At 53.3% G+C, this 12051-nt stretch overlaps 1 protein-coding gene across 1 annotated transcript; it reads right to left on the bottom strand.

Moving 5' to 3' along the window:
• Positions 1-498: 498 nt before the first annotated feature.
• LOC124001782 (enhancer of rudimentary homolog) lies at positions 499-8777 on the bottom strand. The gene is made up of 4 exons (XM_046308842.1): positions 8646-8777; positions 6399-6486; positions 4859-4979; positions 499-1066 (listed from the first exon to the last, which is right to left on the bottom strand). Exons 1-4 carry the CDS (start codon positions 8646-8648, stop codon positions 964-966), a joined length of 315 nt encoding a protein of 104 aa, XP_046164798.1. The 5' UTR covers positions 8649-8777; the 3' UTR covers positions 499-963.
• Positions 8778-12051: the final 3274 nt, after the last annotated feature.

The following is a 12051-nucleotide window of genomic DNA, read 5'->3' on the forward strand; positions in this document are numbered from 1 at the left end:
TGAGGTTGATGGTGTCTGCGTTCCACAGGGATGCTGGCCCATGTTGACTCTACAAGGTGTCTAAAAGCGTTCCACAGGGATGCTGGCCCATGTTGACTCTACAAGGTGTTGAAAGCGTTCCACAGGGATGCTGGCCCAAGTTGACTCCAATGCTTCCCACAGTTGTGTCAAGTTGGCTGGATGTCCTTTGGGTGGTGGACCATTCTTGATAAACATGGGAAACTGTTGAGTGTGAAAAACCCAGCAGTGTTGCAGTTCTTGACAGAACCAGTGTGCCTGGCACCTACTACCATATCCCGTTCAAAGGGCACTTAAATCTTTGATCATTTACCCTCTCAAAGGCACCCATACACAATCTGTCTCCAGGCTTAAAAAGCCTTCTTTAAACTTGTCTCCTCACCTTCATCTACACTGAATGGTCAGGGTTAATCCGCAGCATAGAAAGAGCAGGTGTTCCTAATGTTTTGTCCACTCTGTGTTTAACATAACCACGAACAGTAACAAATAATATTTTTTATTTTAAAAGTAAAAGACAGACTTCTTTTTAAAATTTTTATAAAAGGGGACATTTTCTTTAAATACAAACATTTTAACAAAATGTAAGCTGCCTTACCCTTCCCTCTAGAAAACTAAAAAAAACTAAAATAGCCTGGATTCATAGCATCATTCAACCCTCCCTTTCCAAACGCTCCGGAGTGAAGGTTCCCCTATGTACAGATCCAAGCCCCCCCCCCCCAAAAGTAAACCATTGGTAGGGAAAACGCAAAACTGACCCAAGCATTTAGGGGCAAATTCCCCTGATGGTCGTGTTCCAGGCAGCCTACATTGCAGATGTTGCATCCATGGTGGGCAACAGATTGCTATAACATACGATGTGCTTAGCGGACATGTTAAACACCTGTCCAGGTTGTTGTGAGATCAGGCGTCTGCAGTGCAGTCATTCTGGAACTGGGCTGTAAGGTCTCATTTCCCAGCCTGTTGGGCCTGACGCCGCAGCAGCACGTAAATCTTCTCCTTGATCCAGTCCTTGTTGTACGGCTGGTACGTCTGTGAGTCTGCACGGTACCTAGAGGAGACAGACGGAACGATTTATTAAAACATGGGCTGGTACGTCTGTGAGTCTGCACGGTACCTAGTGGAGATAGACGGAACGATTTATTAAAACATGGGCTGGTACGTCTGAGTCTGCACGGTACCTAGGAGGAGACAGACGGAACGATTCATTAAAACATGGGCTGGTACGTCTGTGAGTCCGCACGGTACCTAGAGGAGACAGACGGAACGATTTATTAAAACATGGGCTGGTACGTCTGTGAGTCTGCACGGTTCCGTCTGTACCTAGAGGAGACAGACGGAACGATTTATTAAAACATGGGCTGGTACGTCTGTGAGTCGGCACGGTACCTAGGAGGAGACAGACGGAACGATTTATTAAAACATGGGCTGGTACGTCTGTGAGTCTGCACGGTACCTAGGAGGAGACAGACGGAACGATTCATTAAAACATGGGCTGGTACGTCTGTGTGTCCGCACGGTACCTAGAGGAGACAGATGGAACGATTTATTAAAACATGGGCTGGTACGTCTGAGTCTGCACGGTACCTAGGAGGAGACAGACGGAACGATTCATTAAAACATGGGCTGGTACGTCTGTGTGTCCGCACGGTACCTAGAGGAGATAGACGGAACGATTTATTAAAACATGGGCTGGTACGTCTGTGAGTCTGCACGGTACCTAGGAGGAGATAGACGGAACGATTTATTAAAACATGGGCTGGTACGTCTGAGTCTGCACGGTACCTAGGAGGAGATAGACGGAACGATTTATTAAAACATGGGCTGGTACGTCTGTGAGTCTGCACGGTACCTAGGAGGAGACGGGCTGGTACGTCTGTGTGTCTGCACGGTACCTAGGAGGAGATAGACGGAACGATTTATTAAAACATGGGCTGGTACGTCTGTGTGTCCGCATGGGCTGGTACGTCTGTGAGTCTGCACGGTACCTAGGAGGAGATAGACGGAACGATTTATTAAAACATGGGCTGGTACGTCTGTGAGTCTGCACGGTACCTAGAGGAGACAGACAGAACGATTTATTAAAACATGGGCTGGTACGTCTGTGAGTCTGCACGGTACCTAGAGGAGACCGACAGAACGATTTATTAAAACATGGGCTGGTACGTCTGTGAGTCTGCACGGTACCTAGGAGGAGACGGGCTGGTATGTCTGTGTGTCCGCACGGTACTTAATAGAGAAAGCACTAGCCTACGTCAATCTACTATCCCCCGTAGTACAAAAGTTAACCTATTCTGTGTGAGAAATAAATATTCCAAACATAGTCTGGGACAGTTGTGGGATGCGATAGATCCTCAAATTTAATACAAACACTAGTAGTGGTAGTGCCTGGTTATAGTTATAGTAGTGGTAGTGTCTGGTTATAGTTATAGTAGTGGTAGTGACTGGTTATAGTAGTGGTAGTGACTGGTTATAGTAGTGGTAGTGACTGGTTATAGTAGTGGTAGTGACTGGTTATAGTAGTGGTAGTGACTGGTTATAGTAGTGGTAGTGACTGGTTATAGTAGTGGTAGTGACTGGTTATAGTAGTGGTAGTGACTGGTTATAGTAGTGGTAGTGACTGGTTATAGTTATAGTAGTGGTAGTGACTGGTTATAGTAGTGGTAGTGACTGGTTATAGTAGTGGTAGTGACTGGTTATAGTAGTGGTAGTGACTGGTTATAGTAGTGGTAGTGACTGGTTATAGTAGTGGTAGTGACTGGTTATAGTTATAGTAGTGGTAGTAACGTTAGCCCGGCCCGACAGTAACGTTAGCCCGGCCCGACAGTAACGTTAGCCCGGCCCGACAGTAACGTTAGCCCGGCCCGACAGTAACGTTAGCCCGGCCCGACAGTAACGTTAGCCCGGCCCGACAGTAACGTTAGCCCGGCCCGACAGTAACGTTAGCCCGGCCCGACAGTAACGTTAGCCCATTAAAACCTGAGCACACACCTGGTGGTGATTAAGTTTCAGCCTTGCTTAACAGATAGGTGGAGAATTGGGACGCAACCTAAAGTATGTACACGTTTTCCTATTTATTTGAACTTTTCTTTAACTAGACAAGTCAGTTAAGAACAAGTTCTTATTACCAATGACGGCCTGGGAACAGTGGGTTAACTGCCTTGTTCAGGGGAACAGTGGGTTAACTGCCTTGTTCAGGGGAACAGTGGGTTAACTGCCTTGTCCAGGGGAACAGTGGGTTAACTGCCTTGTCCAGGGGAACAGTGGGTTAACTGCCTTGTCCAGGGGAACAGTGGGTTAACTGCCTTGTTCAGGGGAACAGTGGGTTAACTGTCTTGTCCAGGGGACCAGTGGGTTAACTGCCTTGTCCAGGGGACCAGTGGGTTAACTGCCTTGTCCAGGGGACCAGTGGGTTAACTGCCTTGTCCAGGGGACCAGTGGGTTAACTGCCTTGTCCAGGGGACCAGTGGGTTAACTGCCTTGTCCAGGGGACCAGTGGGTTAACTGCCTTGTCCAGGGGACCAGTGGGTTAACTGCCTTGTCCAGGGGACCAGTGGGTTAACTGCCTTGTCCAGGGGAACAGTGGGTTAACTGCCTTGTCCAGGGGAACAGTGGGTTAACTGCCTTGTCCAGGGGAACAGTGGGTTAACTGCCGTGTCCAGGGGAACAGTGGGTTAACTGCCGTGTCCAGGGGAACAGTGGGTTAACTGCCGTGTCCAGGGGGAACAGTGGGTTAACTGCCGTGTCCAGGGGGAACAGTGGGTTAACTGCCTTGTTCAGGGGCAGAATGACTAGGAACAGTACCTTGTTCTGCCGACAGATTTTTACCTTGTCAGGTACCCGCCTCCTCTAACCACCGGGCCACTCTAACCACCGGGCCACCCGCCTCCTCTAACCACCGGGCCACCCGCCTCCTCTAACCACCGGGCCACCCGCCTCCTCTAACCACCGGGCCACCCGCCTCCTCTAACCACCGGGCCACCCGCCTCCTCTAACCACCGGGCCACCCGCCTCCTCTAACCACCGGGCCACCCGCCTCCTCTAACCACCGGGCCACCCGCCTCCTCTAACCACCGGGCCACCCGCCTCCTCTAACCACCGGGCCACCCGCCTCCTCTAACCACCGGGCCACCGCCTCCTCTAACCACCGGGCCACCCGCCTCCTCTAACCACCGGGCCACCCGCCTCCTCTAACCACCGGGCCACCCGCCTCCTCTAACCACCGGGCCACCCGCCTCCTCTAACCACCGGGCCACCCGCCTCCTCTAACCACCGGGCCACCCGCCTCCTCTAACCACCGGGCCACCGCCTCCTCTAACCACCGGGCCACCCCTCTCTCTAACCACCGGGCCACCCCTCTAACCACCGGGCCACCCGCCTCTAACCACCGGGCCACCCGCCTCCTCTAACCACCGGGCCACCCGCCACCGGGCCACCCCTCCTCTAACCACCGGGCCACCCGCCTCCTCTAACCACCGGGCCACCCGCCTCCTCTAACCACCGGGCCACCCGCCTCCTCTAACCACCGGGCCACCCGCCTCCTCTAACCACCGGGCCACCCGCCTCCTCTAACCACCGGGCCACCCGCCTCCTCTAACCACCGGGCCACCCGCCTCCTCTAACCACCGGGCCACCCGCCTCCTCTAACCACCGGGCCACCCGCCTCCTCTAACCACCGGGCCACCCGCCTCCTTCCACCTGTTGTGGTGGAAAGTCCCTCCAGCCAAAACACCAATTTACGCTTTTAAATCTTTGACAGGGACGGTGAACTTCAGGAAAAGGTTGGAATATCCAGACACATCGAAATCCGTGTGAAAAAACCAAGTACCGCAGTTTGACTTACACCAAGCAGCTGAGGTCAGCCAGGTCGTGGATGAAGTCAAACAGTTGACTGATGTCATAGGTGATGGATGGTGTGTTGGGGTTCATTCTCTTCAGGTGCTCCTCGTACATCTTACACACGCCTGGAAGGAGAGGCATACATCTGTCACAGGCATCAAAATTCACCCACAAATGACGACAGGTCTAGGCATAATTGAGAAAGTGATTAGGTCATTTTATGAATTGCCCAGCATGCAACACCATTAAAAAAAGAGGATTGTTAGCCTTTTGGTTACCCCACAGTGCACAATAATGAAGTCTATTCCTGCTGAAATGGTAAACCACTACTTTAAGATGAAGCACCCCCAAGCATTCAGATGGGACACGGACTGGGTATTTAGCCTATGGGATGGAGCTCTCAACCCTGTTCCTAGAGAGCTACCATCCTATAGGTTCACTCCAAGCCTGTTCCTGTAGAGCTACCATCCTATAGGTTCACACCAAGCCTGTTCCTGTAGAGCTACCATCCTATAGGTTCACACCAAGCCTGTTCCTGTAGAGCTACAGTCCTATAGGTTCACTCCAAGCCTGTTCCTGTAGAGCTACCGTCCTATAGGTTCACTCCAAGCCTGTTCCTGTAAAGCTACCATCCAATAGGTTCACACCAAGCCTGTTCCTGTAGAGCTACAGTCCTATAGGTTCACTCCAAGCCTGTTCCTGTAGAGCTACCATCCTATAGGTTCACACCAAGCCTGTTCCTGTAGAGCTACAGTCCTATAGGTTCACTCCAAGCCTGTTCCTGTAGAGCTACCGTCCTATAGGTTCACTCCAAGCCTGTTCCTGTAAAGCTACCATCCAATAGGTTCACACCAAGCCTGTTCCTGTAGAGCTACAGTCCTATAGGTTCACTCCAAGCCTGTTCCTGTAGAGCTACCATCCAATAGGTTCACACCAAGCCTGTTCCTGTAGAGCTACCGTCCTATAGGTTCACTCCAAGCCTACAGTCCTATAGGTTCACTCCAAGCCTGTTCCTGTAGAGCTACAGTCCTATAGGTTCACTCCAAGCCTACAGTCCTATAGGTTCACTCCAAGCCTGTTCCTGTAGAGCTACAGTCCTATAGGTTCACTCCAAGCCTGTTCCTGTAGAGCTACCGTCCTATAGGTTCACTCCAAGCCTACAGTCCTATAGGTTCACTCCAAGCCTACCGTCCTATAGGTTCACTCCAAGCCTACCGTCCTATAGGTTCACTCCAAGCCTGTTCCTGTAGAGCTACCGTCCTATAGGTTCACTCCAAGCCTGTTCCTGTAGAGCTACAGTCCTATAGGTTCACTCCAAGCCTGTTCCTGTAGAGCTACAGTCCTATAGGTTCACTCCAAGCCTACCGTCCTATAGGTTCACTCCAAGCCTGTTCCTGTAGAGCTACAGTCCTATAGGTTCACTCCAAGCCTGTTCCTGTAGAGCTACCATCCTATAGGTCCACTCCAAGCCTGTTCCTGTAGAGCTACCCTCCTATAGGTTCACTTCAAAACCAGCACACCTGGGAGGGGGGCTGTCAATTTACCTTCCATGCACTCGTTGACTGATTCATAGTCAGCATACGTCCGTCCCTCTGGTCTCTTGGTGGGCTGGACCAACAGGATCGTATGAGACTGTAACAACAGAACGCAGTAGGCATGTCAACAACAACAGAACGCAGTAGGCATGTCAACAACAAACAGAACGCAGTAGGCATGTCAACAACAAACAGAACGCAGTAGGCATGTCAACAACAAACAGAACGCAGTAGGCATGTCAACAACAAACAGAACGCAGTAGGCATGTCAACAACAGAACGCAGTAGAACACGCAGCCCCGTCAGCCAGTAGAACACGCAGCCCCGTCCGGCAGTAGAACACGCAGCCCCGTCCGGCAGTAGAACACGCAGCCCCGTCCGGCAGTAGAACACGCAGCCCCGTCCGGCAGTAGAACACGCAGCCCCGTCCGGCAGTAGAACACGCAGCCCCGTCCGGCAGTAGAACACGCAGCCCCGTCCGGCAGTAGAACACGCAGCCCCGTCCGGCAGTAGAACACGCAGCCCCGTCCGGCAGTAGAACACGCAGCCCCGTCCGGCAGTAGAACACGCAGCCCCGTCCGGCAGTAGAACACGCAGCCCCGTCCGGCAGTAGAACACGCAGCCCCGTCCGGCAGTAGAACACGCAGCCCCGCCCGGCAGTAGAACACGCAGCCCCGCCCGACACGCAGCCCCGCCCGGCAGTAGAACACGCAGCCCCGCCCGGCAGTAGAACACGCAGCCCCGCCAGGCAGTAGAACACGCAGCCCCGCCAGGCAGTAGAACACGCAGCCCCGCCAGGCAGTAGAACACGCAGCCCCGCCAGGCAGTAGAACACGCAGCCCCGCCAGGCAGTAGAACACGCAGCCCCGCCAGGCAGTAGAACACGCAGCCCCGCCAGGCAGTAGAACACGCAGCCCCGCCAGGCAGTAGAACACGCAGCCCCGCCAGGCAGTAGAACACGCAGCCCCGTCAGGCAGTAGAACACGCAGCCCCGTCAGGCAGTAGAACACGCAGCCCCGTCAGGCAGTAGAACACGCAGCCCCGCCAGGCAGTAGAACACGCAGCCCCGTCAGGCAGTAGAACACGCAGCCCCGTCAGGCAGTAGAACACGCAGCCCCGTCAGGCAGTAGAACACGCAGCCCCGTCAGGCAGTAGAACACGCAGCCCCGTCAGGCAGTAGAACACGCAGCCCCGTCAGGCAGTAGAACACGCAGCCCCGTCAGGCAGTAGAACACGCAGCCCCGTCAGGCAGTAGAACACGCAGCCCCGTCAGGCAGTAGAACACGCAGCCCCGTCAGGCAGTAGAACACGCAGCCCCGTCAGGCAGTAGAACACGCAGCCCCGTCAGGCAGTAGAACACGCAGCCCCGTCAGGCAGTAGAACACGCAGCCCCGTCAGGCAGTAGAACACGCTGCCCAGACACTGTAGAACACGCTGCCCAGACACTGTAGAACACGCTGCCCAGACACTGTAGAACACGCTGCCCAGACACTGTAGAACACGCAGCCCAGACACTGTAGAACACGCTGCCCAGACACTGTAGAACACGCAGCCCAGACACTGTAGAACACGCAGCCCAGACACTGTAGCAGTTTCACACAGATCCACAAGCTGCCTCCAGTTGAGGAACCACACTTTCTCCCGAATTAGGCGTGTGTTCAGTGCATGCTCCATTACACAGGTTTCCGCCGCTGTCTGTCTCCCATAAAACATGCGCTGTAACATGGATATATGGCCGTGTGGAAACAAGGGGAGTATCTTTTTAACCTTTTTATTATTTATCGCCGATATGAAAGAGAAGGAAGGTCCTTATGCCTCCAAACCCGTACCGCAAGCGACGCGTTTTAATGTTCAGATTTAGTTTCGGGATTTTTAACTAAACCTCCCCCCCTTACATAAAACGCTTTTGTCCAATGACGAATGTAATGTGGAACAGAGTGATGACAAAGGGCCACAGTAACTCGGAATACAACACAGGATGACAATGACTGGTTAATTAACACGCAGACTGAAATATATAACTGAACGTTATTATAACACGATGTAATATAAGAAGCCGGTATACGACCGTCATGTTTAAAAACGACTCACTTCATTAGCAAACTAGTTAAAGTTCATCCGTTCGTTGATTGACATGCGTGCAGTTTAAAACAGTTTTAAAACAAGGCTAGCTGGTAATCTACTCAATAATTTCCTCCAGGTAAACTACTCGAATGCAAATCTATTGATGTTATTTAAAAAAAAAATACAACTAACCATAATTCCTTCGCCGTGCTCTTGAAGTAAGTAAAATTTCTCGTGCTACACGATTTAGATTGGATGGCACAACAAGACCGGAAGTGACTTTTGATACCGGAAGAATTACTTTCGGAACGCGAGAAGGGTTAGTGCTATATTCGATCCTTGGGACGTTCCTAAACGAGTGTTACCATGTTTGCGGTTTTCAAGCTAAAATTGGACTGCTTTGAAAACGATGTCGCGGGTGAAAATGTATTGGTGGCTGTCTGCGGGTTTTGGGGTTATTTCTAACTTGCACCGCGGTCGCCATGGCATTTTTCTTAAATATATATATATATATATATATTTGTGTGACCCGCTGTAGACTGTCAGGCACGCTGTTCCTCAGTAGCCCATTCCAGCAGGCCATTGGGAAACACAAGCACTTCTCATCTCGAAATCGCCTCGCTATTGATGTTGAATAAATTAATCTGTTAATTTTAGCTAAGAAAGCTGCTAAATCGTTCAGTTTACATCTTGTCTACATCTTGTCAAGTCTACTGTATACTATCTGAAATGAGATGTAGGCCTATCAGGGGCTGTAGGCTACCTACCTTTTATCTAAACAAACCATGGCAAAACTGAATGACAATCATAAACCCTGATTTTTGTTAGTAGCCTATGCCTATTCAAATGACAAGTCAATCTCTGAAAAGGGACATTTATAACGGTTTTTAGTCTGAACATCTGGCACATAATAACAGCAGAATTGCCAAGTGTTCATCTAAGTGTTTCTTGCTCAGAGATTGAGATCCAATGCCCAACTTTCATCACTCAAACTCTTCTGTCAGATGTACTATAGTTATGCACATGTGCAAAGGGGATTTATTTACAATTATAAACCTGGTTCGAGCCTTGAATACTATATATTTAAGAATTAAAGCCCAAGGGGGGTGTGATATATGGACAATATACCACAGCTAAGGTCTGTTCTTAAGCTCGACGCAAAGCGGAGTGCCTGGATACAGCCCGTAGTTGTGGTATATTGGTCATACAGTGCCTTGCGAAAGTATTCGGCCCCCTTGAACTTTGCGACCTTTTGCCACATTTCAGGCTTCAAACATAAAGATATAAAACTGTATTTTTTTGTGAAGAATCAACAACAAGTGGGACACAATCATGAAGTGGAACAACATTTATTGGATATTTCAAACTTTTTTAACAAATCAAAAACTGAAAAATTGGGCGTGCAAAATTATTCAGTAGGGATGACCAGGGATGTTCTCTGTTTAGCGAGGGGGAGGCAAGAGAATGGTCGTGGACAGGTCAAAGGTCAAAACCAGTTCAGAGACCAGGAGGTACAAAATGGTCAGGCAGGCTCGAGGTCAGGGCAGGCAGTATGGTCAGGCAGGCTCGAGGTCAGGGCAGGCAGTATGGTCAGGCAGGCTCGAGGTCAGGGCAGGCAGTATGGTCAGGCAGGCTCGAGGTCAGGGCAGGCAGTATGGTCAGGCAGGCTCGAGGTCAGGGCAGGCAGTATGGTCAGGCAGGCTCGAGGTCAGGGCAGGCAGTATGGTCAGGCAGGCTCGAGGTCAGGGCAGGCAGTATGGTCAGGCAGGCTCGAGGTCAGGGCAGGCAGAATGGTCAGGCAGGCTTGAGGTCAGGGTGGGCAGACTGGTCAGGCAGGCTCGAGGTCAGGGCAGGCTGTATGGTCAGGCAGGCTCGAGGTCAGGGCAGGCAGAATGGTCAGGCAGGCTTGAGGTCAGGGCAGGCAGACTGGTCAGGCAGGCTCGAGGTCAGGGCAGGCAGAATGGTCAGGCAGGCTCGAGGTCAGGGCAGGCAGAATGGTCAGGCAGGCTCGAGGTCAGGGCAGGCAGAATGGTCAGGCAGTATGGTCAGGCAGGCTCGAGGTCAGGGCAGGCAGAATGGTCAGGCAGGCTCGAGGTCAGGGCAGGCAGAATGGTCAGGCAGGCTCGAGGTCAGGGCAGGCAGAATGGTCAGGCAGGCTCGAGGTCAGGGCAGGCAGAATGGTCAGGCAGGCTCGAGGTCAGGGCAGGCAGAATGGTCAGGCAGGCTCGAGGTCAGGGCAGGCAGAATGGTCAGGCAGGCTCGAGGTCAGGGCAGGCAGAATGGTCAGGCAGGCTCGAGGTCAGGGCAGGCAGAATGGTCAGGCAGGCTCGAGGTCAGGGCAGGCAGAATGGTCAGGCAGGCTCGAGGTCAGGGCAGGCAGAATGGTCAGGCAGGCTCGAGGTCAGGGCAGGCAGAATGGTCAGGCAGGCTCGAGGTCAAGGCAGGCAGAATGGTCAGGCAGGCTCGAGGTCATGGCAGGCAGAATGGTCAGGCAGGCTCGAGGTCAGGGCAGGCAGAATGGTCAGGCAGGCTTGAGGTCAGGGCAGGCAGGATGGTCAGGCAGGCTCGAGGTCAGGGCAGGCAGAATGGTCAGGCAGGCTCGAGGTCAGGGCAGGCAGAATGGTCAGGCAGGCTCGAGGTCAGGGCAGGCAGAATGGTCAGGCAGGCTCGAGGTCAGGCAGGCTCGAGGTCAGGGCAGGCAGTATGGTCAGGCAGGCTCGAGGTCAGGACAGGCAGAATGGTCAGGCAGGCTCGAGGTCAGGGCAGGCAGAATGGTCAGGCAGGCTCGAGGTCAGGGCAGGCAGAATGGTCAGGCAGGCTCGAGGTCAGGGCAGGCAGAATGGTCAGGCAGGCTCGAGGTCAGGGCAGGCTCGAGGTCAGGGCAGGCAGAATGGTCAGGCAGGCTCGAGGTCAGGGCAGGCAGAATGGTCAGGCAGGCTCAAGGTCAGGGCAGGCAGAATGGTCAGGCAGGCTCGAGGTCAGGGCAGGCAGTATGGGCAGGCAGGCTCGAGGTCAGGGCAGGCAGAATGGGCAGGCAGGCTCGAGGTCAGGGCAGGCAGACTGGGCAGGCAGGCTCGAGGTCAGGGCAGGCAGAATGGGCAGGCAGGCTCGATGTCAGGGCAGGCAGACTGGGCAGGCAGGCTCGAGGTCAGGGCAGGCAGACTGGGCAGGCAGGCTCGAGGTCAGGGCAGGCAGTATGGTCAGGCAGGCTCGAGGTCAGGGCAGGCAGACTGGTCAGGCAGGCTCGAGGTCAGGGCAGGCAGACTGGTCAGGCAGGCTCGAGGTCAGGGCAGGCAGAATGGTCAGGCAGGCTCGAGGTCAGGGCAGGCAGTATGGTCAGACAGGCTCGAGGTCAGGGCAGGCAGTATGGTCAGGCAGGCTCGAGGTCAGGGCAGGCAGAATGGTCAGGCAGGCACGAGGTCAGGGCAGGCAGAATGGTCAGGCAGGCACGAGGTCAGGGCAGGTAGTATGGTCAGGCAGGCTCGAGGTCAGGGCAGGCAGAATGGTCAGGCAGGCTCGAGGTCAGGGCAGGCAGAATGGTCAGGCAGGCTCGAGGTCAGGGCAGGCAGAATGGTCAGGCAGGCTTGAGGTCAGGGCA

This window comes from Oncorhynchus gorbuscha, linkage group LG17 (genome assembly GCF_021184085.1).
Source record: "Oncorhynchus gorbuscha isolate QuinsamMale2020 ecotype Even-year linkage group LG17, OgorEven_v1.0, whole genome shotgun sequence".
NCBI lineage: Eukaryota > Metazoa > Chordata > Actinopteri > Salmoniformes > Salmonidae > Oncorhynchus > Oncorhynchus gorbuscha.

What these genes read in the sequence shown, in the direction of transcription:
- LOC124001782 (XM_046308842.1), bottom strand. An exon ending in AGTCAACGAGTGCATGGAAG is followed by an intron (nt 4,980 to 6,398) that starts GTAAATTGACAG and finishes CTCTCCTTCCAG; the next exon opens with GCGTGTGTAAGATGTACGAG. An exon ending in GCTGACCTCAGCTGCTTGGT is followed by an intron (nt 1,067 to 4,858) that starts GTAAGTCAAACT and finishes TGTCTCCTCTAG; the next exon opens with GTACCGTGCAGACTCACAGA.